Genomic DNA, 26,378 nt, shown 5'->3' with positions numbered 1-26,378 from the left:
AGTTAATATGTAGCGTGTGTTTGAAAGATATTGAACTTTAAGAATAAATGTGTCCCAAAACTGTTAATGAATTGTAACGCAAACATTGACCAGCTTGAGAGAAAGTTGAAAACTAGGATTGATAAAAATCTTGTTGGTGAAGGAAACCAAAGGTGGCCAACCACCTATGGAGAAAATGTATGCAGAATTGGAATACAAGAAATCCTTTAGCCTGGCAGGTGAGTAAACCAGGCTCCACTGTAGGCATCCTGTGCTTAAAGGAATTTGAGAAGCACCAAATATTGTGTCTCGGTTGCGTGACCTGTAATAGGTGGACCGTGTGGTCCAACAACTGCGCATAGACCAAGGACACATGTCTATTGAATATAAAGGAAGTTTTGTGCTACAAGAGACCAGCAATCAAAGATATTGCAAGTTATGTGTTTCAAGTGAAAGGAACATTTATAACCAGAGGAGCTGGGATGTATCCCAGGTAATTGAATATTGAAGACACTAAAAGTCTTGAAGCTTGGAGAAGGGAACCCCTTGAGACACTGTGAACTGTCTTGAAACTTGGGGAAGGGAACCCTGGAAGCTCTAAACTTGTAGGTGAACACTTTTCCATTTGTACATAACGTGTTGGGATGTCAGCATAAAATAGATGTGAGGGCAAGTATAGGTTTTTGACACAGACCTTTACTTTGGACTTAAGTTTCAGATAGGTAGGGAAATCCCAACTTAGCATAAGGCAAGATAGGCATGTTCCCACCTTTTCAGTACCCTACAAAAGGAAAGCATTAGATACCGGAAGAGACTCTTTTCTTCTCTGAAGATATTCTTCAACCACTTCAAAGTGGGGCATTGTGAAATCAGAGTGTACAATGATTCAATATCTAAGCTGATCAAGATCTCTGAAACATATAATTTGGATACAAATTTGAATAACACTTGTACAGTAAGTACTTAACAATGTTCTATTCAAAGGGATTCAGCAAGTAGCCAGAATATTTTGACACTGGTTCTAAAATATGAGATCCCAGCTTTTAGACAATATGTAGAAGGTCGGAATAGTGACGTTTTAATAGGTTTGTCATTTGCCAGGAATTCTGCTTCATGTTTAAATATTAAACTTTCCGCTCAGGCTCTAACTACCTTCAGAGAGATACGTGTTTATAGTTCTTCGGTAGGTTCATTTTTTGTTTCAGATAGCTACATTCATCACTAAGGAGTTGTTGGCATTCATTGATGTAATTCTTACAATTTGATGATTACTATTGCACCTCCTTTATCAGCTCTGCATGATATTATGTTGGTCTTTTCCAAGATGCACTGGAATATTATGATCATCTCTGCTCATATTGAACCAAACCTTGTTGTTCCCACTTTGTCTTCTAGAACCTTTAGATTCGTTAGAGAATGATTGTGGAGGGGCGAGAATGTCCAGGGTCTTCTTAGACTTGTAGTTTCATTATTGGCTTCACATTATCTGTCCTTAAAGAATCTGTGTAATCTAAGTTTCTGTTTTCATTGGTAAAACTTTGCTCTAAAAAGGATTGGATCATGTTGTTTTGTGATTGCAATGGTCCGTCCCCTATTAAGCATGAATTCTTCTTTACGAGTTAAGTGGTCTGATGGATTGATTACTATCATTTGCTGCTTCTCGTGGTTAATTATCGGCCAACTCTTCTCTGTTTGAGCCTTGTTCCAAAAATAAATTACTGGTATTGTTGTCTAGAGTGTCTTGTTCATCGTCTTCTATTCATTTCCCCTCGCCAGTTACTACTAATACTCTGCAGGTTTCTATGGTCTGTACCTTCCTAACCATCAGTGTTGCTGCTGTCCTCAGTTGAGGTTTAACAAGTGTTAGTAAAACATACTCTCTGATTACTTTTGGTGGTCTGTTGAGAATTTGATTTATTGTTCAATGTATAGTCTTCAGCTATATAGGGAAAGGTTTTCTCATGAGTCAATTTGCTAAGATCATACGTTTTTGAATCCTGTCATTCACAGTTTTTTTATTTATTTTATTTTTTAAGCTGGCTATTTATTTAATAGCTCTAGTTTTGCTTTGAAAGGTACTGCTTGTTTGATGGCTTCACCAAGTTTGTTTTAAATCTATTTACATTTTTTGGGTAACTTTTCTAGCCATATCTATAAAGGGGATTAGTCTGTCGTGCTCGCATTTGTTAGCTGTGTAAATCCATTTTATTTTGAACTGTTCGTTGACGAACCAATCAAACAAGCAGTAACCTTGGAAGCCTACAAAGGAAAACTAGGACTGGTAAATAAAGAAATTGACGACTTTAAGATACAGACCACAAATGATAGAGTCAAAGATCTTCCCAAATTTGCTCATGAGAACAGCTTTCCAGTTGCCTGCGGGTTCGTGCGCGCTTTATAAAGGTTATAAAATAAATATATAGTAGAGGGCTAAAAATTGAACAATACAGCAAATTCGCATTGGAAGACCAGAAGTAATCTGAGTATGTTTTACCAGCAGTTGTTATAGCGGAAACGAGCAGAGCAGCAACACTGAGACACCAGCAGAGTATTGGTAGTAACTCACGAGGGCCCATGAATAGAGGACTGGGAACAAAATGCTCAAACCAACAACACCGTTATTCTTTTTTGGAACAAGGCCCAAACGGACAAGAGTGGGCTGATTGTTCAATGACAAGCAGCAAACTCTAATGACAAATCTTTGAGACAACTTATTAACTCCTAAAGCTAAATCTGTGCTTAATAGGGGTCGGAGTTTTGTTATCACTAAACAACATGATCCTTCCCTTGCCACTTTATAAGGAAAATTAGACGACACCAATGCTTTAATGACTTGGAATGTTAAGCTAATAATGAAACAGGCCGGAGAAAACCCTAAACGTTCTATCACACTCCACTATCATTCTCTAGGGAATCCTGTTATTTATATATGGTTTTTGAAGACATTTGAAAGTTGGAACCTCAACACAAGGTCTGGTTCAATATGCGCAGAGAAGATCATAATATTCTAGTGCGTCTTTGAAAAGATCCCAACATAACACATAGAGCTAATGAGGGAGGTGCAGTAGTAATCATGGTTCTTAAGAATTAATGTCAGCGCCTCCTTAGTGAGGAATGTAGCTATCTTAAACAAAAAAAATTATACCACAGAAGAACTATTATCACTCACATCTCAGAAAGTAGCTAGAGCCTTAGAGGTTGGATATCTAAACAAGAAGCAGAATTTTTGGTGAATGATAAACCAACTATTCCTACCTTGTACATATTGTCTAAAATTCACAAAACTTCGATCGACACCCCGCCCTCCCCTGTGTCTTGGACTCTTTTTTAGGAAACACTTTGTACAGAACATGGGTTCCTACTGTAGGACCCTCTACAAGTGTTATTCAAAAGTTAGAAAACTATTCTTTTAATAAAAACGCCACGATCTCTTGGAAGTGGTCGAAACATGTCTGCAGCGAAAAGACACTTTTCCAGTACCTAATGCTTTCATTTTGTGGTGTATATTTTATTTTTTTGTGTGCATTTGGTTAAACAAACCTTTAAGCACTTTATACAATATTAAAATTACACAGTGCCAAATATTTATCAAAATGCATTACAGTACATTTAACATTTTAAAATTAATTTAATCTGAGAGGAATACTATTACAGATATAAAACACTCTAAGAAAAGTTCATAGTTGCAACATATGGGCTTTATAATTAAAACAAAACCATGATTAATGCGTCCAACCCCACCAATTAGTTTCTTGGTATACATGTGAGGGATATGATTAACACTTCCTCCTAATTAAGAACAAGCCAGTTGCCTTGAGGCTAATTGAGTGTGCAGAGAGAGACATACTCATTGGGGTGCGGCCATAAATAAGTCAATGTTTCTTTCCCGATATAGAAAAGAAGCTGAGGTTTTAACCAGGGATTCAGCCCCATAATGTTCACTCCAGAATTGATTGGTCACTATAAATATCTTCTCATGATCAACCACCCCCGGTATCTCTCTTATGATATTGTAACTTTAAAACTGGGCAAGAAGTTAATGCATGCCGACTGCTTTCAACTGGGCCGTGGCACATATGACAGTCTTGCGCCATATGGGATTTTAGTCCAACTTCCCGTATATTCAAGGGTGGGGAGTGTATTGAATCATAAATAAAGAATACATCTTCTCAGATTGCCGGCACACAATGTAGATGAATATGTGCAGGGGGACTCTCAACTCTCAAAAGCCTTGTGACCAGTATTGTTGGCATCTTTTTTTTTTTTTTGTATTGCTTTTTTTCCCCTGCAATTCTGCCATGTTGTCCGCTCTGTCCAAGTCTGGTTTTGATTTTTAACAGGGTCAGAGCATTAAGCAAGTCCAACATCCATTTCACAGGCTGGTCAATATTATCTAGATGTGATAATGCAGCTTTTCCCAATCCTTGCAAAAAGGCATTCAGACTTCCTTCCTGCATAATATGGGCAATAAGCCCCAGTAGGGTGCTAGTATCTGAATATTGAGAGAACATTTGCAGGTAGAATTTACATAATTTTAAAAGCCATAGCGACCTAATTGATGGACTTCCTAATCCACACCCAAGTGCCTCAACTGTACCTTGTTGGGGACACCAGCAAAGAACAAATAAATTTCCCCTCCATTCTTCCCAACCATTCCACATGGTGATCAGATAATGGCTCCAAGCCATCCTCGGTACAACACTCGCACGATATATGGCCAGCAGACTCTCCACATTATTTCTGCCCTTCCTAGCTATAAACCTTTTGATGACCAGCCACTTTTGCAGTACCTTAGGCATTACATGGTTACCATAAAAGGTTATTGCAGGACAAGATTTGATCGGAAAGCCCAAATAGATGTAATTATCAACCACTTCTAAAGCGGTGGGGCTGATTTTCCCAATCCAGTGGGATTTTCTAGCGGATCTGTTTCCAATGATAAATATCTTTTGTGGTGTATTGAATTGGAACATACTCAGAACTATTTCAATTTTTAGGAACATTTTACAAACCAATTGAAGGCACAGCTATGGGGGCCATCATGGCACTTAGCTATATGTTCATATGCTTGAATCTAAAGAGACATAATTTAAAGATAATCCTTTAGAGTCCATATTAAGCAATGGTTTTGTTATATAGATGATGTGATACTAATTTGATCCTGCAACAAGTCTTGAGCCAAAGAATGTATGGTGTAGATTAATAGTAGGAATCCGTATTTGTTTTACTACACAATGAGCAAAGAAGCAGTTAATGATTTAGACCTAACCATAAGATATATGGTGATAATGACCATCTGGAATTCTTACTGTAAGCCTACTGGCCGTAATGCATTATTCCACTACAACAGTCATGAAGCAGGGCATGTAAAAGATAATATACCCTTTTAGATAATTCTTGAGGCTAAAATGGAACAGTAGTAAAACGACAAACTGGCATACTCACGAAGAAGTTAATACAAAGGGTCTACCCAAAAAAGATAGTAAGAAGGCCTGCTAAAAGAGCTTACTACTTTAGAAGTTCTAAACCCAAATGGGAACCCATGACTACCTTCCCAGATATCTCATACAAGATCAAAGATGCCATCAAAAAGAATTGGAAGAAATGTTACAATAAAACTTGTAAGGGTGCAGAAGTAAGGCTCCGAAACCAAGGTGGCATGGTTTTGGCTATAAACTTTTATTAACCAGTTAAAGGGTTGGGAAAATGGCCTCTGTGTCTCTAAAGCTAAGGGGGTTTCCGTGCCTCAAAGAAAACGAGTGAAAATGTGAGGATGTGAAAGAGTCTGTCACTGTTGTGTCCCAAAGACCTACTTCTGACTCGAACACTGATGACCTAAATCAAATGTGCAATGGTATTCTCTTCCAAAGTAAAGTGGTAATGACCGTTGTTGCCAACAGAAAAGTTCCCAATGTCTCGATTGATCAAAAATGACAAAAGAAATGTTCTACTCTCCTGCTAAGCATAGGTTTACTTCTGATCTGTCTGGTTTGCTTTCAGGTTCCCAGACACTCTTTTGCACATGTGGGTGCGGGTCTCCGACTCGCAAGGTGTAGTCGCAGTATGCTTTCTTGTGGACTGTCTGTTTCTCTCAGGATTCCCAGACCCTCTTTTTTTTCTTTGGCTCTCACATGGGTGCGGGTACCAGACTCTCAATGCTCTGTTGCAATAGCTTGGTTTACTCCCCTGTCAAGCATATGCTTCCTTCTGTACGGCCTCTTTTTCTCTCAGGGTCCCAGACCCTTTTATTCTCTTGCTCTCATATGGGTGTAGGTCCCAGACCCTCTTATCTCATGTTCTGCAGATGTTCCCAATTCCTCCCAGACCTCCAGCACCTCTCGGTCTGCCCATGTACCCGTTTTTGTGGTCTAGCGACTTCCGAGCAGCGGTGCTTCCCTCTGAGGCTCCGTCAGCATTCAAGTGTTCTCTATGGTTGGCGGCATCCCCACTGGTCAATTTGCCTTTGGGTTTCTCTTCTTGTGGCAGATTCTCTGCAAGTCTATTCTCTCTTCTCAGGATGCAGCTTTGCTTTCCGTCAGCTTGCCGGACTGTGAGGCAAGATTTGCTCGGGGCAGCATGCAAAGTCCTAGGAGTACCTTTGCGCCCTTGTTTGCTTCCATGCACAGCACCTCCTGCTGCAGTCCCCGGTTTGCCGGGGTCGGCATCTCTTGGGTTTTCACGTAGGAGGATGGCTCTCTCCATGTGTTTTCCCCTCTACTGTTTTGTATTTCCCTGGACCAATCAAATGCGGTGAGAGACCAGACCATTCACTCTGGTTCTCCGGAGTGATCATCATACTCCTGATCATCTTTACAGTGCTGGGAAACATATGAGAAACAGTTAATATTTCCAGGGAGTCTAGTCTGGTCGAACGTACCAGGTTGGTTGCCCTCAAAATAGAAGACATTGCCACTGATTTGTAACGGGGAAGGAGAGTTTGACTTGTGGGAAGGAGGGAGTGTCTAAAAAAAAAGCTGAAGAATACTGCTTTCTCTGGGAATGGTCAATCCTAAACTCATAAGGGGCTTCCTCTCCCATATGATCCTCCCTGGTGCACCACCCTCAGTACTGTGGACTCACCGCACTGGCCACATGAGAAAGGTCTCTCCCTGCAGGAGAAGGAATGACATCCACAGATTCTTCACAAAATATAGAAGGAGCTAACTACACAATTTTTGCCTTAAAAAAAGTACAGAATATCGCAGAGAAAGAAATGCTGGCAAAAACCATAACACGAAGTTGGGTTGTGGATCCTGTTAAATAACATTACCCATGCAGCAGATGCACAGTCTAAAAGAAGTAAAGAAATTGATATAAGCCTACCTAAGCCTTGTATTCAAACATCGCAAATTGTGACGCAAATAATGTCATGTACATGATACATGGTCCTTGCGGGCTGATACTTTGGGATGACGGGACAAAAAGTGAAAAGCAGAATTATAGAACATCGTAGCTGTTAACAAAATATCGAAACCGCCCCCATTAGTTACACACTGTTAGGAAGCCTCATATAACTATGATGCTTTTTGCTGGACAATGGTCATGAGTCACTAGTCACAATGAAACCCAAATTAAAAGCAAACTATGCAAGCTAGAACAAAAAATAATGTTCCTTACCAATAGCCATATTGTGGGGTTGAATGAAAATATTGAGTGGCATAATGTGATCTGAACCATTCTATTCAAAACCACCAAAAGATAATAAGAGATGCATGATTAGTAAATGTATTTTAATGCGATACAGGATACATGTAGAAGAAACGGCCTGCCGTATTTAGTTAAAAAGCCAACCGAGGTAATACAGCTAGAGGGTATAAAATAGAGGGTAACAAGTATTAAAACCGATCTACCGTTTGACTAATATCAGTGACCACTATATCATTACTCTACTTAATAATCTACTACTCCGCTTTAAGATGCCGCGGTTAAATCAAACATCAAATGTATTGCATTAATCTACACGCACAGGATTAGGTTACATGATGCCATGATGCTTTGATGACGTCTTGCGGCTTACTGATCAGTAGTAGAGCGGCAAATGTAAGGGAGAGCGCGAATGTAGGCTAACGAGAGGAGCTGCATTCTTCAATAAGGTAAACAACAATTTAAATGCATGATTAGAGTGTGAAATACAATCTAATATGAATACACACAGATATACATCGTAACTCCAGAAGAACAAACTATTTCCATGGTGAAACATGGCCTCTAACTAGAGGAGTCGCTGTCTTCATTAAGGTAACTGATGCGCTGTTAACATTACGGAAAGAAATTTAATGCGTGATGAATTTAGAAATCTAATACATACGCACATGGGTTCACACGGCAGTTCCAGGCAGCTGACCGATTTCTAAGTGGGATTATGTAGCCAACCTGAAGGAGGAATCTATTGACTAAATGTCTGTGGTTACGGATCCAAATGATAGGGTCTTCATCTGTAGGGCCTGGCAAAATGCACTACCGAGGGACAGAACAGCCAGATGGAATCATGATGCTGTAAAAAAGAGATGCCTTCTCATGTCTGTGTGGGGATAGGGAGACACTGGCTAATTTATTTTTTTGCCCCCTCTATGCTGATATTAGGAGATTGCTGTTGGTCGACGTTATGAAAGGGAGTGGTGTTAGGCATTGCAAACCTGCTTTTCATTTTCCTCTACAGTGTTCAGAAGTGAATGAGGTGCTTGCCTTAGCGAGGAAAGCTTGGGACAAGAGAACATACAGATGTTCAATAAATCAATAATAGTTTCAGAAACCCGCAATGCCAGGGCTCTCTGTGTCTGGTCACTGAGATTTTAATTGGGATAGCTATGTAGAATGTATGTTATTTGCGGTCTATATCTTTCGCAACTTGTTTTATATGAGAACAGTGGGTTTTTTTCTTCCACTTGTGGGGCCCTTTATTTTGAATATCACTGAGTTAACAGACTAACTAAATCATCAATCTGTTTTCATTGTTTTTACAGACCCAAAATTAGCTTGGATTCAAGCAGAGCCGGATATGGGAAGGGGATACAATCCTTTATCCCACATATTAGAAAATAAGGATGTATGATCAAAGAAAAAGTTATGAAAATATTAATTGACGTATCAAATTATATAAACCTTATAGTTTATCATTTATACTGGTGGCATAAAAATATGGAGACTAACTAAAAAATACAAGTTTTAAAATCCTAAATCAATAGGTCTAAACAAGAAAGAGGAATAATTAAGAAACGCAAGTATATATTATTCTAACTGTTGCTACGATATTCCAAATGGGTGAAGCCAAGATGGGCAATACACCTGTTTTTGCAAAAATCTGCATCCCTGATGAATGTTCCAAACATACGACTGAGAACAGAAACGTACAATCCGACATGATTGTTCATGTACTTCTAATTACATTTTTTTCAAGACTTTTGTACATTTAGTCGCATTATGTTTGTAAGAAATTGTTACAGATGTGTACGTATTTGTTTTTTATATTTTGATGTGTGGTGTAACTTAGTTTCAATTGTTATAGATAGCCACTGTGTTTTTATAAGAAACTGATAAGTTTGATAATAAATATTTGTGTATTATTGTAAATGAGTTGTTTCACCACACTGTGTGTTAAATATAATTACATTAGTACTAATTGTAGGAATCAACAGTACTAGACGTTATTGATATTATCATATCCAGGTTAAGTAGGGCTCATTATTCCTCTGGAGTCTTATGGTTAAAAGGGACTCTGTATTAGGCGCCAGAAGAGAGGTTATACAGTGGCCAACTGAAGACATTTATTTTTCATCCAAGGGTAGAGCCATCGAATGGTGCCACATCACTGCATAATATAAAAGGGTAAATCTACAGCAACTTGCAAAGTGTACTACTTATAGAATCCCTTTCAGGCACTGACTTGGGCATGTGTACCTGTGCAAGTGGACGTATTAAGGGTACTCTAGGTTAAATTCTGCATAGCAATGAGAACTAATTCACTCTTTCCATCTACTTGCCATTGCTGAGGGGTATGGTCAGAGCAGGCTTTTACTCTGCACTGCAAACCATTTTTCTTTCAGAATATTGTAGCTTGCTAGAATATGCAACCAGTTGTGAAATATTTTCACCTTCTCCTTAGCCACTTAATGTCATTAAATTAGAATAACAATGTGTTAATTAAGGCAAGAATTTCCACTAATTATGATGTTGTTAGGAAGCTCTGTTTAAGCAACTTGGGAAAGGACCAAATAATTATGTAGTTTCACAACATAGGAATAATTGCACCTTAATGCATTAACTGTGACGTCGCACAAACCATGTAGTCTAGGCCTCTTCAACACATTCAAATGCACGTTATTTCCTCGGGGCCATGTTCAGTGATGTGGCTCAGATTGTTGTAATAGGACATCTGACAAGCAAACTTTGAAAACAAAAGTAACGTGTTTTGTTTCCTTTTTAGAGCACCATGTCGATGTCACACCTCTATGGCAAAGATGATGATGATGGGGTGGAGATTGAGCGTTTTGAGATTACAGATTGGGATCTACAAAATGAATTTAACCCTAACCGCCGGCGGCACTTCCAAACCAAGGAGGATACCACCTATGGGATTTGGGCACAGAACGACTCGGACGACGAAAGACCTAGCTTTGGGGGCAAAAAGTATGCGAAGTGATTTATGTGTGATGTTACAGTAATTGTGATGGGCTGTGTGCTGCCATTGTTTTATTTTTTTTATAATGCCACATTTTATTGTTTTTTTGGAAACACAAAACATACAGCCCCACACAGTGGGGTAAACAAAACTTCCCATACCCGCCCGCCAAGAACTCCCCGCTGTGGTCCCTTACCAACGAGCTTCAAAACATGCCACAACATTTTGTCCCTTTCGCATTACACCCACCAGTCCATCTGCAAGTCTCTGGGTAGCGTAACGTTACAGTATTATAAGTTACTTTTAGTGCGCCTCTTCCCAACTTTGCCATATTTTTTGCGCTTTTTCTGGGCACCCCCTGGCAGTATAAACTCTCTTTTCCATCGCAATGCAGATATCCACATTCATGATCCATTGTTCAAGGCTCAGTGGTCTCTCGGAGCCCAAAAGTTGCGCTATGTTCCTTTTGAGTATCGCAGTGGTGGTAGATAAGAACGCTCTCTCATACCACGTTAGATCAGTGTCTCCTTCTATCCCCAGCAGTAATTGCTTTGGATTTACAAGTATCCTCTTGCCCATTACCCTTGACAGTTCATCACAGCACTGTTGCCAGTATTGTTGAATGATGGCACAGTCCCACAGGATATGATAATAGGAGCCTTCCTCCCTCTTACATCGCAAACAGTATGGATTCGTAGCCTTTCCCCACTTGAACAGTGCCACCCTTGGGTAATAAATCCTATGTAGTATCTTCAGTTGAATTAATCTAAGCCTGGAGGAGATAGTTGATTCTCTGGGGTACATCAACGCAGTCACCCATTCCTCTGGGAGTATATCACCTACCTCCCTCTCCCACTTGGCTTTCAGACTCGACCGCTCATTCGTAGCAAAGGAGTTAATAGCACTGTACATAGTCGATGTGACTTTCTGTTTAAGCAGTTCTGGGAATACATTACGTTCTAGTGGAGAGTAATCAGGTATGTCCCTCAATTCAGGGAGATGGGCCTGCAACGCATGTTTGAGCTGGATATAGTGGTATTGCTCATTCGGTGGGAGTGCAAAGGTGGCAGCTAGATCCGCAAATGCTATTATCACATTTTCTTTCAGCACATTGCCAATTTTCGTAATACCTAGTTGGGCCCATGCTTGCCATTTAGGGAGTTTGTTCACCTCCAGGAGATGTCTGTTGTTCCAGAGTGGTTGTGCTAGACTAGGGTTATATGCGACAACATGGATGAGTCAGTGGGTCACTCTCTTTTCCGGTAGAGGAGGCTCATGATAGGTCTTTCCTGTGTGTCAGTGTCTTGTATTATGTTATGCAGCAGAGTGGTATCCCCATGCAATTTATCTGTTGTAGCTAGGTCAAACTTTTCCCTCATGTCCTTGGAACATTAGTGGGTTAGAAGACATTGTTTTTCTATGCCCATGCGCACGTTGACCCCTGCTGCACCTGTACTCGAGGGAGTCAACTTTGTGTGCAGTATTAGAAATGAAGACACCGTTTTATGGTGGGCATGAGTTCATTTCGTATTGTCATTATAAAGTGTCAGTGATTCTCTCACACTCTGCCTTGATGAGTGAAGCATAGTTTGTTTGAAAGGTTCTCCAATCTACTGAAGCTCATTGTGCCTTTGCTTTGCTCTGTGATGATAGTAACTATGTTTAGATCTTATAGAAATGGGCATTTGGCTGAATTTATTTTGCATGAAACTCTTGTTTCTTCCTAGTGATGTTAGAGCATTTCTGAGTGTTTATGGGTGTCTGCTGTTAAACTTAAAGGAACAAGTTAATCGATGCTTCACCAAGAAATGCCAAGCTCTGACAGAAAAATGATATCTGTTTCTAATACTGTCCATCAAAGATATAGTCACCCAAATCCCCGTAGATTGTAATATAAAGGTCAATAATGCGTTTATCAATGTTATTTATCTTTTAAAAGAAGGGACCAGAGCTGGGAACATGGGCAGAATGTTTTTTTCATCTAAGAAGTTGGAAGGTGTTGGTTCTCAATGCATTGGTTGCCTGAGAGGTTGAAAGATTTTAGTCCCCTGAAGGGTTAGACACAGTTGGTCGATTTGATGGGTTGTCAAATCATCAGCTGAAGGCATGGGCTGCATGTTTTCAGAGAGTGAAGTACTTTCATTTCCTTAGACGTGAGGAATTTCATGCAAATCTGATGCTCAACTGTCCGCCAGAGATTTCCAGAAATTTGGTCCCCCACGTCGCAATCCTTTCAATTCGTGGACAAATGTTTTACTCCTAATTTTCTGGAATTTCTTTTTTTTTTTTATGCACAAAAGTGAGATGTTGGTCACCTAATGATTTCAGCATTACAGGTTCACTTTTGGGAAAAGGTGGTTGGTTGGACGGAAGGAAGGTGCTTGGGACACAAGTGGTTGGCAAGTACTTTTTGCTGGGGATTGTGCGGTGTAGGTGGCCTGGGAAGATGAAACCCATTGGTCACCTGAAAGGTTGCAAACATTTGCTTTCCCAGATGGAGCTGTTAGGCTGCCTTTGTCGGACTAGTGGGATGATCTCTTCAACCAAATGCACTAAGGGGAATCATGTAATTGAGGTCCATTGTAGTCCGGGTGGTGCTGGAAGATGGGCACCAATGTACAGTGCTCATTTTAAACAGTCTATATTGTGTATATATGTCAAACAAACTAGTTACTGGAATAAAATGCCTTTGCTAAAAACTTTGATATGTCATTCAGTTTGCTGTTCTGCACCATATGCCATGAAATAGGATGATGTAGCTTAAAGGATCTGAACAAAAATTAGCTGTTTTGTTAACACTTTTTTTTATATACGCTTTTGTTACTTCTGAAGATTTGAAATGTGTTACTATGTCATTTTGCTCTGAAATAAGTGACAGTATATATATTTTCACTGAAGGATGATTCTGTTTTTGTTTTTCCCACAGATCCCGTGACTATACAGCTCCTGTAAATTTTATCAGTGCAGGAATAAGGAGACCGGCACCAGAGGAGAAGGATGAGCTGTACTCGGATTCTGATGAAGAAGTGCCTGTGATACGTGAAGAGCTCCCGAAAGAGTTTGAGCCAAAAAAGTTAAAAACTGTGAGTCTGTGTGGGCTGTCGTCGGCAACCTCAGTGTTTGCAATGAAAAGGTTGCTGCCGATTTTGTTACAAAACCTCCTTGGCGCATGGAAACTCCACCTTGGTACCTGTTGAGATTTTGATTTATTTCCCAAGTAAACAGATTAGGTGGGGCTCTGGTACTTGAAAGTGTATTCCCCATCAGCAAGCTGCAACTTGCAAACTACCAAATGTAATACTCGCTCAATTAATGAAGTGTTGTAGTGCTGAACAAGAGACATTTAAAAAAAAAAAAATGTAAACCTAATTTTTGCTTTACAAAATGTGTGTGTGCAAGAATGTCCAGTAATTAGTTTTGGATCATTTCTCACCATCTGGTATAGATCACTATCTGCTGTTCTAAGTTGACTGCTCCCATTGAAGCAATATTATTAGACATTGGCGAGTGGGGTGAGGGGGTGCACTGTTGCGCGCAAGCAAGATGGCCGCCTGATCCGAGAAGCACCCTTCCTGTGCACCAAACATTTCGAAACCAGCTGGTGATTGAACCGAGGGGTATACCTCCTCCGCTGACTTTGGGACATATCGGTACACCTGGACCGCAACTGGCCTCTTAGTGCGCCCTGGTCTGTTGGCGCAGCACCCACAACGACAATCGGAGCACTTGAGGCACAGGAGCGGAGGACTGACATTGGGGAGGGCTGCGAGGAGTGCCTGCGGTGGAGTGTGTCGACAGTTGCCTGCTCCCCCACATTCACCTAACTCCCACTGTGCCTACCGGGTCAGCAGCCCGGGGCCAGCTGGACGTCTTGCTTCCAGGGTGGCGTGGGTTTTTGCGTCACACAGCAACCAGCCCCCTTTTTTGTTGCTGTGGTCTGCTTGTGCGCGACCTTCTCCTTGGTCCGCTTCGGCTGCTCCTGCCAACCCGCCCACGCTGCAGCTCCCAGTGGTGGTTGCGGGTAGGCCAACACTGGAGAGGGACGCAAGAGATGCCCCGCCACTGCTGGGACGGACCGAGGCCTGGAAAACAGCCATCAAGCGTCATTGTGCCCGACAGCCAGGACCCCCAGACCTGGCTGCAAGGTCCACTATTGTGAAGGCAACAGAGCGAGAAACAGCATATCCCCGTAGGAGAGACCAGACGCACATCTTGGACCTGGTAAACATCATTCCACTGCTTTGTGTCATCGGAGCTACGAAATCTGAACAACTTGCTGCCACCCCCTGAGGGCTGGAGTGGGGCCCCCCTTTTGGGCACGGGGGGGGGTGGATGCTCACTGCAGGCCCTGGCCACACTCCTTGTGACTGATCTACCTAGACCAGGGGTCTGCAACCTGTGGCTCTCCAGGTGTTTTGGACTACAGCTCCCATGATCCCTTGTCATTGACTGTGCTGCTTAGGGCTGATGGGAGTTATAGTCCCAAACATCTGGAGAGCCAAAGGTTGCAGACCCATGACCTAGACAGAAACCAACCCTGGCCGGAGGTTCTTACCTGGATCTACGCACTTCTGTCCTGATGGGCGCACTGCCCAGAATGCAAATAATAAGACTGCTTGACCCGGTGGCTCTGTGATTTGCGATCGTGACACAGCAGCATAAACGCCCTTACTGTGCACAAAATTTGCTGAAAACAGCAGTGGGTTGATCTTTGGGGACACACTACTTCCCATGCTGGTCCTGGACATTGCCAGCCCCTGCGCCCTCTGCATTGACAGTGAGGCGGCAGGGGCGACACTTGGCCTGAGTGAGCTGGCCCGTGACGTGCCACGAGTGCCTGCTTGCTGGCCCTGAAGTCAACGGGCTCTTGTGCACCCACAATCGTCTAGCCTCTTCTGCCTCTGATGACCCAACGCTCTCAAGCCTGCGGAGCAAACCGCCTATCCATACTAACAGTGCAGTGAGTGACTGCGCGCCCCTGCGCCCCAAACCCTTACTACCTGAGACACCTACTGGTATGCCCATCCGCTCTGCCCGAATAAAAAGGCCACCTTCTTCAGGGTGGCACTGTACTGTAGTGCTACGTGTCCCACAACTGTTTTACCTGCCCTGGGCATTTTGGCAAATCTTCAAAAGAACCACTATACCTGGGTTGCGACTGCTACTCCGGCAAAGCTGCACTCTCTACAGCTTGAAAAGGCTGCGAGCCCACTGGGTCTGCCCCCTGACGGCCCTCTGCACTTTGGTCAGGTGGCTAACGGCCTTTTCGAGCATCGCCGCCGCTGCCTGCTCATTCAGTAGCCCGGGGGGGGGTTTAATACCCCAGACACTGCACCCTCCATACCTGCAGCTCTCCCTAACCTCTTACTGGCAATCACTGCCCCACTCAGCCCACCCACCCATCATCCTAATAAGAGGTGCAGCCAGGACCAAAGGAGGGGGCAAAAAGCAAAGCTCCATAAACATGTTCACCAAAACTGCCACCAGAGAACCAGGAGAAACTGATGAGGCTGTGGCGGGCCCCTCCCATTCCTCCTCTGGGAAGCCCACAGAACTGCAGCGGGCGATGGACTTCATGCGTGAGGGGTTCACAACTCTCAACACCAAACATGACGACATGAGTGGCACTATTAGGGCCAGAAAGGCTCACATGGAGAAAACCGATACTTGTGTCACCGAGGTTGAGTCTAGGGTCGGGCTGGCTGAAGACTACATCAACTCACTCAGAACTTGCTTGCCTGCACTCACCAAGCAGTTGCAAATTGTCACCAAGAAAAGTCCCAATCACGGCCTAATAACATATGCATAATTGGGGTGCCATGGAGGACTACTTGGAGCGCACTCTTCTCTCCCTGCTTGATTGGTCCCAAGCTCTCGCCTCAATTTGCCATAAAATGTGCTCACTGTTCACTGACCACAAAGCCTAAACCAGGGGCCCCTCCCTGCCCCAACTTTCAGTGCTATGCAGATGACACTCAGCTCATTTTCAGGCTCCCTTCAGCCACCTCTTCTCCTTCTCTCATCTGACTGCTGTCCAGAAGTGGTGTGCAGCCAATGATCTCTGCCTTAACTCCAGTAACACTGAGATTTTCCTCATCAGCTCACCTGCTCCCTCCTTTCCTGTCACTCTCTGGCCGACCTCTCTTGGCCCGCTTCCTGCTCCCATCTGTGAGGCTAAAAACCTCAGGGTCTTCTTCGACTCCACACTCTCCTTCTCCCCTCACATTGCTGACGTCTCAAAGTCCCACTACCAGCTGCACCTCCTCAGAGGTATTCATTTCCTCTCCTTACCCCCAAAAGCTCATTGTCTCCAGAGATCGGGTTACTCTATAGCCTTTCTAAATCTTCCTGCCTCTACTCTCAGCCCTCTGCAACTCATCCAAAACAGGTTCAAAACAGGACTGCAAGACTTGTCCTTGGCCTCAAGTCCAGTTATCGAATCTCTCCAGGACTAAAACCTCTGCACGGACTCCCAGTGACTGCAAGGATTAAGTTCAAAACCCTCTGCATTGTCCATAAGGCCTTCTGGGGACTGGGGCCTCAATACCTTCAACTCTCTTCCTAAATATCTTCCTTCTCGAGCTCTTCGCTCATCCGCCTCCAACTCCCTCAGGGTCAGTCGCTTCTACAAGCAACAAGTTGGTGGTAGATTTCTTTCTTCGGCTGGAGCCTCCCTCTGGAACAGCCTTCCTGCCTCTCTGAAACTTGAGGAGAACATCTCTGGTTCCAGAAGCCCCTCAAGACCTTCCTCTTTTCCTCTCTTTCTCTCCTCTCCTCCCCTGCTGAACTCCTGGCCGAAATTGAAACTGCACTGGTCACGTGGCTACCCTCTGTTCTAAGGCCCAGGTCCAGGTCCCCTTCCTGCCAGTTGAACACCTGCACTGCCCCCTGGCAACCCTTGCACTCGTGGGCTGTTTCTGTATGCCTACAGCCCTCCCGGGCAGCACTTGACACCTGATGTCTGCACTTACCCATGAACCAGCTGGCCTCACTTCTTATTGTATTTGTTTTTATATTTTTTATTTATTTTACTGTTTATCCTATGCACTGCGCTGCCCCTCCCCCTTTCCCCTCGCACTTCCCCCCCTCACCCCCAGCCTAGTAAGAGCGTTGTCTCTGTCTTCCCTCTGTTCCCCCCCCCCCCGTCGCACCTTGAAACTCTTGTGTATAGGCTTGTTATGAATACCATTTCATACATCATATCAGATGGCTGTGAAAGAGACTATGCGACCTGCGTGTCAATTATGCTATGCTGTTCCCTGCCAAGTTAAGAGTAGAGCACTCTGAGAAAGTTTACTTCTTTACAATCCCTGAAGAAGCGATGAAATTCCTGTACCAACACTTCCTGAGTGAACCTGCTTATCCTTTCACCGCGTATTGCTGCACTGTGTTCCGCAGTGCCAACTACTGTTTCCCCCCCCCCCCCCCACCCTCTGCAAAGGTTCTAACTGTATGGTGTTGTGCTTTCTATACTTGCGTCTCCCTACTCTGCTGTGTTGTGGACCGGGTTGATCGCTGCGAACAGCCCCCCCAAGCTATGTTGCGAATGTTGTTGTTATCTCAGTTATGGGGGGGTAAGCTGTTTTTCCATCAAAATAATTTCCATTGAATCATTAGCCATCGAAATTCATTCATTGAAATGCTTTTCCATCGAAAAGCATATTCATTGTATGAATTTCATCACAAGTCTGGTGGGGTAACCCTTAAATGCAGCGGTAGCGCTATTACCGCTGCATTTAAGGGTCTGCCAGATCATGGCTTTGGTGGATTTCCCCCCAGCTCTGAGCTGGGGGGAAATCCGTGGCAAAATTACCGATTTTCGGCGCGATTACGTCGGCGGGATTTTCCTCATTGGGCCTGAGGAATTCCCGAATGGGCCCAATGGGGAATGGGCAATAACCCTTCTGCCAAACCCGTGATCCGGCGCTAATAGCGCCGGGGGGTTTGGCGGTAGGGCTATTAGCGCCGGCGCTACCGCCCAACTCGTGAGGAGGCCCTCTGTATTTAAGGCCGAGCTAGGGAAATGTGGGGACGACTATTTGAGGATAAATGCGGGCACAGTGGACTCCCTGGCTACCCTCTGGGATGCCTTTAAGGCTTATATCTGTGGCATGGCCCTGGCCAAAGAAATTGGGCGAAACTGTGCGAGGGGGAGCTACCTCCCCACACTCGGAGAAGCCGTGATTACCTTGCTTCTTAAACCTGGTAAGCCAGTTACGCACTGTGGCTCCTATCGCCCCTTATCACTCATCAATAGTGATGTTAAAATATTCACAAAGGTGCTTGCCCTTCGCTTGCTCCCTATATGACACACCTAATACAAACTGACCAATCAGGATTTGTTCCTGGCCGTTTCACGGCTCTCAACCTGAGGCGACTATTTTAACATGCTAGCCCAAATTGATCCCGACGTTGGGGCAGTTGCTGCTATACCGGATGTTCAGAAGGCTTTTGGCTGGGTATCCTGCCGGTTTCTCTGGGCAGTGCTCGACAAATGCAACTTTGGCCCCCTTCATCTCATGGATACAGCTACTTTATCCAATGCTGGTGGCCAGCGTTTGCACCAACAGCCGGCTCTCCGCGCCATTTGACATCTGCAGGGGGACCAGACAAGGCTGCCCGCTTTCTCCATTTATCTTTGCAGTAGTCCTAGAGCCTTTAGCTGATCTGATGCGACAGTAGCATGCGCACAGGGGGATACGGCTTACGGGCCCATTATTCTACATCAGGGATCCTGAGCTGAACCTCTCTCCCATCATGTGTGATGTCCTCCACTTTGGACTTCTGTCCGGGCTTCAGGTCAATTGTTCCAAGTCCAAATTATTTCCCCTGACTGACACTACTGCAGCCCCGGCTGACCTCATGGGGTTTGGTTGGTCTCCTACCGAGACCACGTACCTTAGTATTATAATCACGAGGCAGCAGAGTTGATTGTACATGCAAAACCTTGGATTCGACTTGCAACAGCTCAGGATGAAACTGTGTGCTTGGGCTAAGCTGCCCATAACCCTCGCGGGCAGGATGTCCCTTCTTAAAATTATAATACTGCCGCAATTACTGTACTGCTTTTTGAATATCCAAATATGTCCTTGTACTGCGCTGTTTGATGAGCAGAGGTCCGAGATAAACGGATTCTTGTGGCATGCTGGAGCGGTAAGATTAAAATGGGCCACACTCACAAGACCATATAACCAAGGTGGCCTGGCGGCCCCAGACTTCGAAAAATACTGGTTGACAGCCCAGACTCAATATGCAGCGTACTGGTTCGCTGATGGCCCTCCACTCCCTCACGTAAGAATCGAGCGACACGCTACCGGATCCCGGTACCTCCGCTATTTGGTACTACACCCATTGACAAGCACCAACCCTTATGGAACATCTGCCCGGGGTTCCCTAAAATAAGCAGAACCACCGTGAACATATGGGCGGCGGATGTCTACTCCACTCCAGGCGGCGGCGGCATGTTTGAAATGGGTTCATTTGTTCACTGCTATGCCTGACATCTCTGCGTATTTGTCCATTACCTCCAAGATATATTGGTTTTCCTCTGGATGTCGCAGATACAGCAGCACATCATCTGCATATAAGGCTATCCGGTGTCGTTCGCTCCCCACCGCGATGCCTATTGTGGCATACTGTTGTCTCAGGTAGATCGCTAAGGGTTCCAGAGCCAAGATATAGAGCATAGGGGACCACTGGCAACCTTGTCTGGTGCCCCTTCAGAGTTGCCACCTTTCCGATATCACTGCTCTAGTCTTAACCCTGGCCAGCGGTTCACTGTACAACATTTTGGCCCATTGTAAGTATCCAGGACCCATCCCATAGCCACCCCGGGCCGCCAGCAACCATGGCCATTTGACCGAGTCAAAAGCCTTTATTGCGTCTAGGGACACAATTGCTAGTTCGCCATCAGACTCGTTTCCGTAATTCAATGACTCTGTGGAGTCTTCTGAGATTATTGGCCAAATTCCTATCGGGGACATAGCCTGTCTGGTCCAGGTGTATTAATTTACCGATAACCCTCCTTAGTCTATTTGCCAGAACAGCCGTCAGTATTTTACTGTCTTGATTTAACATTGACAGGGGGTTCTGTATGAACCACAGCTTTGCCCGGGCTTATTAGGTTTGGGTAGCGGTATTATAATAGCTTCTCTGAGTGACTCTGGCAGTCTGGCCAGCTCGTATTACTCATTTAGCATATCTAGCAGGGGGGGAAGCAATTCTCCGTTGAATGCTTTATAGAATTCGCTCGGGAGTCCATCAGCCTCCGGGGTCTTACTAGTGGGCAACTGTCTTGCCACCTCCTCTAACTCCTCTAAGGTGATCGGCGCATCCAGTTCCTCCCTTTCCTCAGCACTGATCTGCGGCAATCCTATGTCTTCCAATGTTTCTGCAATCATCACGCGATTATCCTACCCATCTTCATATAGCCGCCCATAAAATAAACTCCTGGTTGACTCCTTCCTGGGTGTCAACCTCTCCTCCGTCTTCCCATGTTATCGTCCTAATCATGGGTCTCTGGGTTTCACTCTTGTATAGCCATGCCAAAATCCTCCCAGGTTTATCCCCTCGCGCATGCTGTCTCTCTATATATTTTTTGTAGTTGAGGTTACACAGTCTCTCCCAGTGCCCAGCACATTTCTGCTGCAGCCTAAGTATCAATTCAGCGTCTTCTTTAGTGTTATTTCCTCCCTTTAGTGCCTTTTCCAACTCGCCCTCCGTTTCCCGGAGATCAGCCAGGATCCTCCTTGCAGCCCTTTTGATTTCGCTATAGCTACCCCCGCATCACAACCTTAAAGGCCTCCCACAATGTGCACGCTGAGTCCACACTGCCAGTATTTATATCAAAATAGTTGACAATTTCCTCTCGCATGTCTTCTCTAAAGCGGGGGTCTCTCAGCGCCTCTGCTCTGAGGAGCCAGGTCGGTATCCTCACCCTCGTAGGACGATATTGCCATCCAAGGATCAAAGGCGAGTGATCCGAAAGAACTCTCGCCTTACATTCAACATGCGTGATCTCCGTTCGTATCTCTGGTGTAACAAATACATAGTCTAGCCTTGTATGTAGCTGCTGCGAGGCAGAAAAATTCAAGTATTGCCTCTCCTGGGGGTGTCGCACCCTCCATGCATCTTCAAACCCAAAGTCGTTCAGCAGTATTTGCAGCGCTCTAGCAGCGGGGGCAGGTCTGTCCATTTTCCCATCCGTTCTATCTACCTTTGGGTTTAATACCCGCCCCCTCCCCAATCACTGCACTCCCCACACACATGCTGAGGTTGTTACACAATGTCTTAAAATATGCCGCTGTATTTTGGTTCAGGGCGTACGTATTTACTAAGCTTATCTCTTTATTTTCAACCAATCCCCTCAACATGACATCCTCCCGTCCGTGTCAACCTGCGTTTGTAACAGCTGAAATGGGACATGTGGCGCCACCGAGATAATCACACCCCTAGCATACGCCGAGTATGAGGATCCCACAACTTTCCCTTTCCATTTATTCCCAATCACCTCCGTCTTGTCTCGCGTCAAATGTGTTTCTTGCAGAAGGGCTATATCCATCTTTTGCCTGCGTAGGTATAATATCACCTTATTCCTCTTCAAATAACTATTGAGCCCCCTGACGTTCCAGGTGATTATTTCAAAGTCCCCCATGGCATGGTAAAGTCCCACTCCTCCCTTCTCCCGTGCAGTCCAACTCCGACCACCTAACTCGTCTATATGGGCTCGTTTCCCAACTCAAACTCCCCTTAACTAACAACACAACAAACGCCCCCTCCCTGCCCCGCCCTCCCTGCCCCAACAACCCCCTCCCCAACTGTTGCCCAGCTCCATCCATGGATCTCAGGCACCCCCGCATCTAGCCCTTTTTTGGCACCAGCCCATACTCGCGGCTCAGCAGGGTAAAAGAATAGCCCTAATGGCTGTTTTACTACTAGTTCTTGGGGGTAGGTTGCTTCCGTGTTGCTGCTCCTGATTGCGTCAAGCGTACTACACCTACCACTATCCAATTTACTTGTGCTTTTAATCATCTATATTCTAGTCCAACAGAGTCAGGAAGTACCAAAGTTATCATAGTGTCATACAATTGTCCCTCGGTCTTTTACTAGGACTCCCCCACTGCCCCCCCCTCCCGATCCTCCCTTTTCCCTTCGAAATTCCCAGCACCTCCATCTCACTTGTCACGTTCCAGATGATCTTGTTCCTCATTGCGCTCCGGTCAACCCTGCAAGTCCAACCATGCCACCGCTTCCTTTGAGGTGTCGAAGAAGAACACTCTACTTTTATGCAGTACCTTAAGCTTTGCGGGGTACAAAAGCATGTACTTTATCCCCGCTGCGCGCAGTCTCCTCTTGAGCGCCACATAACTGTATCGCTGTCTTTGCGCCAGCATGGTGTAATCGGGGTACGTCGTGATGTTGGTAGAAGCCCTTTCTATCGTTCCACCTTTCCGAAAGTACTCTAGTATCTTTTCTCTATCTTTATAGTTTAAAATATTCGTGATGATCGCTCTGGGAGGGGCACCGGGCCGCGGTTTCCTCATGAGGGCCTGGTGGCCTCGTTCAACCGTAAACCCTTCTGAGAGCTTGTCTGCGCCTATCTCCTGCAGGATCATGGTCTCCACATAATCTGTGGTGTCCTGGCCCTCCTCTCCCTCCAGCAGGCCGACCATGCCGGATGTTGTTTCCGTCTAGCCCTTTCTTCCGCCTCTTCTGCTCGATTTTCAAGGTTTGCTACCTGTTGCTTTAGTATATGGACCTCCTTCGCATTGTTCGTGCTGGTGTCTGTGTTGGTTTCACAGCACTCTCCAGATTGCTTGTCCTATCCGCCCGCTTGTCCTGTCCGCCAGAGCTCTGACATCCTCTGGCAGCAGAGTAACTTCGATTCCAACCGCGTCAATCTTATTCTCGTAGATCCGCCAATTTTGTCGCCCATGAGGTTCTCAGCTCTGTTATGGCTGCCAGGACCGAGTTGTTTTCTCCTTCATGGGCAGCGTCCATTGGGGCTGCCGGTGTGCTTTGCACCGGAGCAGTAGGGGGTCCGTTGTGTTTTAGCAAAGACCTCCATTGTGGAGTGCTTAGTCCTTGCCGTGGGCCCTTTTACTGTCATCGTGCAGGCTTGGCTACGTCTCCAAATCCTCTGAGTGGGGCATGTCCTCGCACATACTTTCTCTGACTGTCGTGGTCGGCCCCCCTTTCGCTTATTCCCCCAGGTCGCTAGGTGCTCCTCCTTCTCCACCACCAGTGCAACTCCAGTATGTAATGTGGCCAATGCTACATGTGCACCTCCATGCCTGCCACCTTTCGCTTTGCTGTCACAGCATCCGGCATATGTCCAAGAGGAGCCAGCACGTAGGCTGCTCCTGCTACTGAAATGGCGGTATACCCAAGTAGCCGTTTCGCCTGGCAGCGCTTGGGTGCACTCCCAGTATCTTGATGCAGGTTCTGGCTGCTCTCACTGCTCCCTGTATTAGTACAGTTCCTGGGCCCTCTCTCATACAAGAGCGGGCTTCTGGCGCACTCCAGGCGCTACACCATCACTACAGTCTGTGGGACACAGCTCCCAACTAGCGATGCAACAGGGCTGCATACAAATCGGAGTTTTTGTAGACCACTGCAATCCAAGGATGTTTGTTGTTGGTCTCATGCACTTTCATCCCATGCTGCTCGCCACCATCCTTTTGTTATTTAACTTTTTTTTTTTAAATGCCAGGCTCAGGTCCTGCATCCATTCGCCCTGCACTCGCGGGTGCTTTGTTGCCGCTCACTGTATTCGGCAGACGTCCGGGGCCTGCAATTATTCATAAGCCGCTCATGGCTGGTGTTTCTCTCATAGATCTCGCCGTCGCCTGCAGTCTGTGCCTCCCCCAACAACAGTCGCAAGCGTCAGGGAGCCGCCTACACTTCAGTTGCCTGTCTTCGCCATAGGGGATACTGTTGCCGTGTCACGATCAGCTCGCCCGCTCAGGCTCTGGAGCGCCGCCACATTGTTGCCATCAGGAAGCAACAGGAGCAAGCTTTGGAGGCAAAGCGTTATGCGTGTCTCGCGGTGGCTCACTTCTTTCGCTCTGCTAGGCAGCTTAGCTTTCTTCGGTCTTCTCCGAGACTGTGGGCACAATCCCTTTGTTGTCCGCTATCTTGGTGACAATGTATCCGCACGGCCGCCCGCTTGATGTTATATTTTCTCCTGAGTGCCAGGCTCAATTCACTCGCATGCAGAGGTTGCTGCAGAGCGTTAGTTCGAACACTCGTATCTTTATTTCTGGAACGCCTAGGTCGTTTTAAGCATAGATTCCAGGATCATTGTCGGATTGGCCGGAGCAGCGGGAGAAAGCACGTCCTATTCCATGGCTAGTTGGCCACACCCCTGAAATGGGCTCATTTGTCGCGTGGACTGATCTACTTAAATATTCAAGTGTGCAGTCCTCCCGGTGGTTGAAGTATGCAGGGCTCCGCCGCACAGTCAAAAAGACATGGAGGGAGTTCCCCTCGCCACTTCTGGATGAACCACTTTTAGCACTAATTTCAGGAAGTGTAGTACCTACTGGGGTAGTATCTAGACTGTACAAGCTGCTTCAGGACCAGATTAATAAATGGCTTTCTAAGCTCTATGAGACATAGGGCAGAGAATTGGGTACTAATCTCACTGACCAGGGCTGGGAGGCTATGTGCATGCGGACTCGGGAGGGTTCCCTTAATGCCAGGTTCCTCCTGATACAATTCAAGGTGCTGCATAGATTCAACTACACCCCAGCTAGACTACACACAATGTCTCAAAACTGCTCTCCCCGCTGCCCCAGATGCCACATAGACGACGCTGGCTACTTCCACATGATCTGGGACTGTCCCAGAATCTCTAGGTATTGGACTGGTTTGTATTGCTGTTTCTGCTATGCTAGACTGCACAATTGATCCGAATCCTATGAACTGCCTGTTCATGAGTTTTTGACACTTCAGGGAACCTGTCGTAAACTTACTAGTCTTTGCATGATCCTTGCTGTGCGCTGTATATTGTTGTTATGGCTTAGACCTACTAGTCCCACCATTGAACAGTGCCTCCGTGATGTCACCTGGGCATCAGAAATTGAGGAACGCTGGATCTCCCTGCAGCCAACCTGCTGCACGCCACCAGACATTTGGCTCCCTTTGCGAGCTTACCTGCAAACAATCGCCGCTGATGGCTTGAGAGACACAGAACCCCTTGATTCCTCTGATCCCCCTTGAACTCTGAAAACTGTATGTGTTAGTTAGGAACTTATTACTCCTCGTTTGGAACCACACAGCGGCAATGTACTGTAACATAATTGGGAATGAGATCACAGCTAAATTCATGCTACCTTGTATAACGCTACCGATATGATTGCCCTTGTCACCTTGTCAAGCACTTAATAAATAAAGTTTAAAATTGTTTTAAAAAAGACATTGCGTGAACAAATGATTTTGTAAATAAAATAAATAGCACAGGGGCACAAACGCCAGAGCTACTGCTCCTTGCACTAATGCAATGTATTGGTAATCTCTGTACGCTTGCGTGTTAGACTAAAAGCCCATTCCACCTGCAGTGACGGCTGACCCCCTGTGGCTCTTTTCCACACACTGGGTGCTGGATAGCATGCAAGAAATGAGATGTTCTTGCTGCATGCAGTTATATAAAATGTTCCACTAGATTGGGTAAGAAATTCATGCAAAGTGGTTTGCTAAGTGGGCAGCAGTTAAGCAGCAGACCGCTTGACTTTCCAGTGTGAGAGTTACTTCCAAGTGCTAATGTGTACAAACCTGCAAC

The 26,378-nt window shown here is 45.3% G+C and overlaps 1 protein-coding gene across 1 annotated transcript in view; it reads left to right on the top strand.

Annotated features, from left to right (window-relative positions):
* The window catches only part of TFIP11 (tuftelin interacting protein 11), a 643,289-nt gene that overhangs the window by 56,728 nt on the left and 560,183 nt on the right, over positions 1-26,378 (top strand). The window contains exons 2-3 of the mRNA XM_069623380.1: positions 10,403-10,605; positions 13,524-13,680. Of these exons, the coding sequence (XP_069479481.1) occupies positions 10,409-10,605; positions 13,524-13,680 (354 nt within the window). The 5' untranslated portion in view covers positions 10,403-10,408. The remainder of the gene's footprint in view (positions 1-10,402; positions 10,606-13,523; positions 13,681-26,378) is intronic.

Source organism: Ambystoma mexicanum, chromosome 11 (assembly GCF_040938575.1).
Source record: "Ambystoma mexicanum isolate Mex_15411 chromosome 11, UKY_AmexF1_1, whole genome shotgun sequence".
NCBI classification, from domain to species: domain Eukaryota; kingdom Metazoa; phylum Chordata; class Amphibia; order Caudata; family Ambystomatidae; genus Ambystoma; species Ambystoma mexicanum.
Note: the sequence above shows the minus strand (reverse complement) of the source record. Positions and strands in the feature narration are given on the sequence as shown.